This window comes from Plectropomus leopardus, unplaced genomic scaffold (assembly GCF_008729295.1).
Source record: "Plectropomus leopardus isolate mb unplaced genomic scaffold, YSFRI_Pleo_2.0 unplaced_scaffold2572, whole genome shotgun sequence".
In the NCBI taxonomy this organism is placed as follows: domain Eukaryota; kingdom Metazoa; phylum Chordata; class Actinopteri; order Perciformes; family Serranidae; genus Plectropomus; species Plectropomus leopardus.
The window spans coordinates 1-4,902 of record NW_024627957.1 but is presented as its reverse complement, the minus strand read 5'-3'; the positions used below and the strand labels follow the sequence as shown (position 1 = coordinate 4,902).

General features: G+C 42.1%; 1 protein-coding gene across 1 annotated transcript; it reads right to left on the bottom strand.

Annotated features, from left to right (window-relative positions):
• Positions 1-223: 223 nt before the first annotated feature.
• Positions 224-4,822, bottom strand: LOC121966734 (ras-related protein Rap-2c). Its single transcript, XM_042516802.1, has 3 exons — positions 3,890-4,822; positions 2,073-2,359; positions 224-1,517 (listed from the first exon to the last, which is right to left on the bottom strand). The coding sequence occupies exons 1-2, from the start codon at positions 4,160-4,162 to the stop codon at positions 2,081-2,083; spliced, it is 552 nt and encodes a 183-aa protein (XP_042372736.1). The 5' UTR covers positions 4,163-4,822; the 3' UTR covers positions 224-1,517; positions 2,073-2,080.
• Between the last annotated feature and the right edge of the window lie 80 nt (positions 4,823-4,902).

The window sequence follows — 4,902 nt, the reverse complement described above, 5'->3', positions numbered from 1 at the left end:
TCCAATACGATACAAGACGATATATAGTCTCATATCTCAATACGATACTATACTATCTTTATATTGCCCAGCCCTTAAACTGGCATTGTTAACAACATCTTGGTTTTCTGACTTGTTGAACTGGAACGCGATCAACTCTGAATGAAGCATAAATAAACATTATTCTAATATTGTGTACAGATATATCGTTGTGTATCAAAGATAAAACTGTAACTGAGCCCAATGACAAAAAGCAGAAAGGCCAGCATGTTTATTACCAAATGACGACAGCTTTTTCATAACTTTGAGAAGAAAATAAAAAGAAACATGAGACCAGGGTGCAACAGAAATTATTTAAGGCTCTGTTAAATCCTCAGCTCCAGAAACAAAACAATGTACCATGTATCCTGAAATGTCACAAAAAGCATAAACTAGTATAAAATTAAAGTTTAAAACTGGCTACCCAATGTCGTTAGTCTTTAATAAATAGGTTACTATAAGAAAAAGAAAAAATACAAAGTTAAATCGGATTAACTGTGCCAGAACTTTTATCAAACCACATTGCAGCGGGAGTTATTCGATGACAAGAATTCAGCGTCTCCTGAATTTTTAAAGCAACACACGTCATGTAGTCATACACAAATATGCAACTGTGAGCTTCCTTTGGTCGTTCCAAAATCATTCCCCCACAGAGACTCCACGAGAAAACTGAAAATGGAAGACCTGCGTCCACGCGGTTCATGTCTTGTAGAGACTTTGACAGAATTCAGGCTAAAAACAGTAAAATGGCTCTTCCTTATCACTCCAAGTTGATTTAGTCGAACATTTTCAATTTTGAGCATGCATGTTTTCAGATGAGTTTAGCTGCTTCAGGCTACTGCGATCATAAAAAGGTAAATTCTTGATGTTACAGGTTTAATCCACAAAATCGGACATCATGTCTAAGTTTCCCGAAGCTAAAAAACTCGCTGCTGCAGTTTCTGTCAGTTAGAACTATTTTAACACGATTTTCAAAATAAAGCGAGCAGCATACCTGGGCAGCAAACTGGTCGAAGTCTGCATGCTTAAAAGTCAAAATGCTTCAATATTAAGAAATACTTTGTCAAATTCCAAACTTGAGACATAATACAAGTAATAATAAAGTATATAATAGTGATTAAAGCAGCTTTAAAAAGAAGCTGCAACCTCACAAACACTCCTGCTTATTATTTCAGGGATACTTCCGACTAAAAGGAGAGAGAGAGAGAGAAAAAAAAAAAAGAAATTCACAGATGGCCGTTCTCGCTCATTACAAGTCCGTCTGTCTGACTCCGTCCTGGGCCATCATCGCAAAGGCCGTTAAGGTTGCAGCAGAAACGTCTTCTAACAGTTATGATATCAAAAATAGGACCGACATCTTTCCTGTCAGATGCTCTGTGAGACAGTCAGAAACCACATTGAACAGAAACTTTACCAGCTGCGGTAAGTTTTTGTCAGCTTGTCCCCGGGGTCATGGTTCATCAAAAATCCTTGTGGTGATCCACACAAATGATGCATATCTAAAAAGAAAAGAGAGAAAACAGCTTAAGTGTAAGGATTTAAAAGGCTAAAAACTGGTGTTGTTATTGTGCATCTGTGTGGTTAAAACAGGCAACATCTGTGACAGAATCTAAAGCGAACTTCCTGTTTTGGAACATAATTTCTTTTTCAGGATGTCACATTTTCCTCTTTCTGCGGCTCGGCTCACAGCGCTGTCTGCTTCATTATGGCGCTAAGCTGCTCATACAGTTGTGTTCTTCATGCCGCATACTTTCTGCAATCTTATGATAACAAGCTAAACCAACGGTTTGCACGCAGCAGCACCACCCACTCGTCTTTCTCACTTCCAGCCGAACCTCTCCTCTCCCTCGCACTGCACTGAAACGCCACACAGTCATCCATTTGCCACATTTCTACACAGCTTGTGAACCATTTTACACCAGCACTACAGGGACATTTTATCACATTTTGTAAAATTAGTGAGCGGCCAACTGTGCTGTGTTCGTGAGCTCTTTGGGGCAGCCCGAATACAAATGCAACAATGCCTAAGAGGATAAGAACAACGGTGCTTGTACCTCTTTCCTCACTGTACCACACAGGCTGTGCAGCACTGTTCCTGCTTCTCCGGCAGCGTGGAATAATTCATCTGTCGGACGATCTCTGCGAACAGCTCGTCCACCATGGTCTTGCTCTTGGCAGAAGTTTCGATAAAAGGACAGCCCCACTCTTGAGCCAGAGCTCTCCCGTCTGAGCCGGCCACCTCGCGCTCCGATTCCAGGTCCACTTTGTTACCGACCAGGATCAACGGCACCTTCTCGAAGCGCTTCACTCGCACTATTTGGTCTCGCATTGGTCTGATATCCTGAAAGATCAACGGGGAGAGGATAGGAGCGTGTGGTTTCTCAGGAAAACTGTAGGCAGTTTGTAGCACTGAAACAAATAATCAGTTTACCCATATAGGCCAAGGTGTTTTCTATTACAACATTTTCTTAACAGATTTTCTAAAATAGTTTATATATATATATATATATACATATACACACAACTCCCAATAATTGAATATGATGGTGAAACAGCTACAGGAATACTTTAGTCAATACATAAAGAACAATAAACATCTTTCTTTCTCTTTGTGGAGGTGGCACAGCAGTTTCAGTTTGATTTTTGGTATTGCATCATTTCCTGTTAGTAGAAAAGACTTCGTGAGCTATTTCTTTGTACACCAACTGCAAACAAGTACACAGTGACAACAACAACATGTTAGTATTGCCACTCGGCACAAGACTTAGGTGGTATTGCTGTATATACGGCATATAAGGGTATTTATAAATCCCAAAGGTATGTTTTTCAATACTGTCATAAATACAGGCGCTCCTCTTTCTCATAAACTTATTGTATGTAGTGCACAACACGCACTACCAGAGCTCAGTCTTCACTCTGTACTGGTGTAACAGGGAGCTGAGCTGAAAGACACAACAACACCTAGTGGTGGAGGGAAAAGTTATAGGACTGTAAACAGCTGGCGGCCAGCAAAGGCAGAGACTGTGGGGAGTAACGGCATGTTTTTTTATGTCTAACTTGGTGATTTAAGGATTTATTTCAACCAAACCAGCACCCCACACTTATACCATCACATTTGGTATACACTGGTGAAATTTTAGGAAGGTAATAAGGTATGAAACATTAGATAGCGCCCAAACCTACTCTGCACCCTTATGCAGGCCAGATTGGGCCCAAAAAACACGAACTGAGTAGGGATCCAAAATTATCAGCCTGGCCGAGTATTGGGGCCAATATTTGGCATTTTGCTGACTATCTGTGGAAGCATTTTATTTTAATAATCGCTGATAAAAATTAAATAATTAAAAAGCTCAACTTTTACTGTGTAAAATCTCAGGGAGCTAGTTTTACTTTTATCTAAATTTTCACTTGACTTTATAAAACCAAACAAAAAAAGTTGCTGGGAACTTCATGATGTATATGACGCTGAACATTGCGGTTTTGATTAAACATTTGCTAAAGGCATTTTAAAAAAAAAGTTTTTGTTTAAGTTTGTTATCTTCCAAATTCCAATTGACAGATTCTCATTTTTATTGTAAATGCACATCAGTTTAAAATCTCAGTTATCAGTCTCATCAACTACTAAAAATCTGTATCGACACTGAAAAACCAATATCGGTCGACCCCTAAAGATGAGTACCATTATTAAACACGGTCCCTATTTTAAATAAACCGATAAATGAAAATTTGGATGGTGCAGAGCTCTGCAAAAAGGCAGTGTGAATCACACCCACATATTGAATGTAAATGCAGTGATTAAATACCTTGCTATGAGCAGTTTAAGGGGTGTGTGTGTGTGTGTGTGTGTGTGTGTTGAGGTGACACCAGATACCTGGAATGACTGCTGGTTGACCAGGCTGTAGACCAGTATGAACCCCTGCCCGTTCTTGATGTACAGGTCTCTCATGGAGGCGAACTGCTCCGTCCCCGCCGTGTCCAGGATCTCCAGCACGGAGGGAGACGAGTCCACCTCGATCTCCTTTCGGTAAAAGTCCTCGATGGTCGGGTCGTATTTCTCGATGAAGGTTCCGGTGACAAACTGGACGGTGAGCGCGGACTTGCCGACGCCGCCGCTGCCCAGCACGACCACTTTGTACTCTTTCATCGGGGCGGCAGGCTAACTTAGCAGCTAACGACTGAGCTACACCGCTATACTCGCTCCAGAAACATTTATCAGGCCTACAAAATAGCTAACGAGCGAACTGACATATGTTAGGCGATATCAAATAACCCCTATTCATTCACATAAACCAAAGTGAGGCGCTCATACTCGTTGTTTTTCTCTCGCTGCCTCGCTAATTAACAAGCAAAAGTTGACGTCCGTTAACTCCGGTGTTAGCTAGCGTTAGCTCGCTTCTGGCTAAATTCACGCTGGTCCATGCTCCAGCCTCGAGCCTCTACATCCGATCTGATAAACCTCAAGTACCGGAGAACTTGCCGTCCAGCTACTGACAGCAAGTCACGGTAAAACTCACTGCACTTCCCCTACAGAGAGCATGCCAGTTCCTGCACACTCTCGCAGCTGCCCGCCGGTGTCGCAGCGCTGGATGTGTCCGTCCGTCCGGGCCTGGTTCTGGTTCCGGCCCGGCCCGGTGCCTCGACACCCGGCCGTGCTATCGACGGACAGACCGCAGATTCAGTATCAAAGTCCAGGAGTCCATTTGCTATAGTTTGATGTCGCTTCAGTGTGTGTTTGACTCTGTGCTGGGGCGGTTTGATTACAGAAAGGAAAGCTTTTTCCACCAAGTGATTTCCTGAAGCTAACAGTCTGGTTTCCGGTAACGACAACAAAGCTTCCGGCGTGACTGTTTTCAGAATAAAAGCCTCTTCTCAAATTTGAATTTA

Coding starts and splice junctions, on each gene's coding strand:
- LOC121966734 (XM_042516802.1), bottom strand. CDS start 4,162: ATGAAAGAGTACAAAGTGGTCGTGCTGGGCAGCGGCGGCGTCGGCAAG. Junction 2,360..3,889: donor TCAACCAGCAGTCATTCCAG/GTATCTGGTGTC, acceptor TTGATCTTTCAG/GATATCAGACCAATGCGAGA.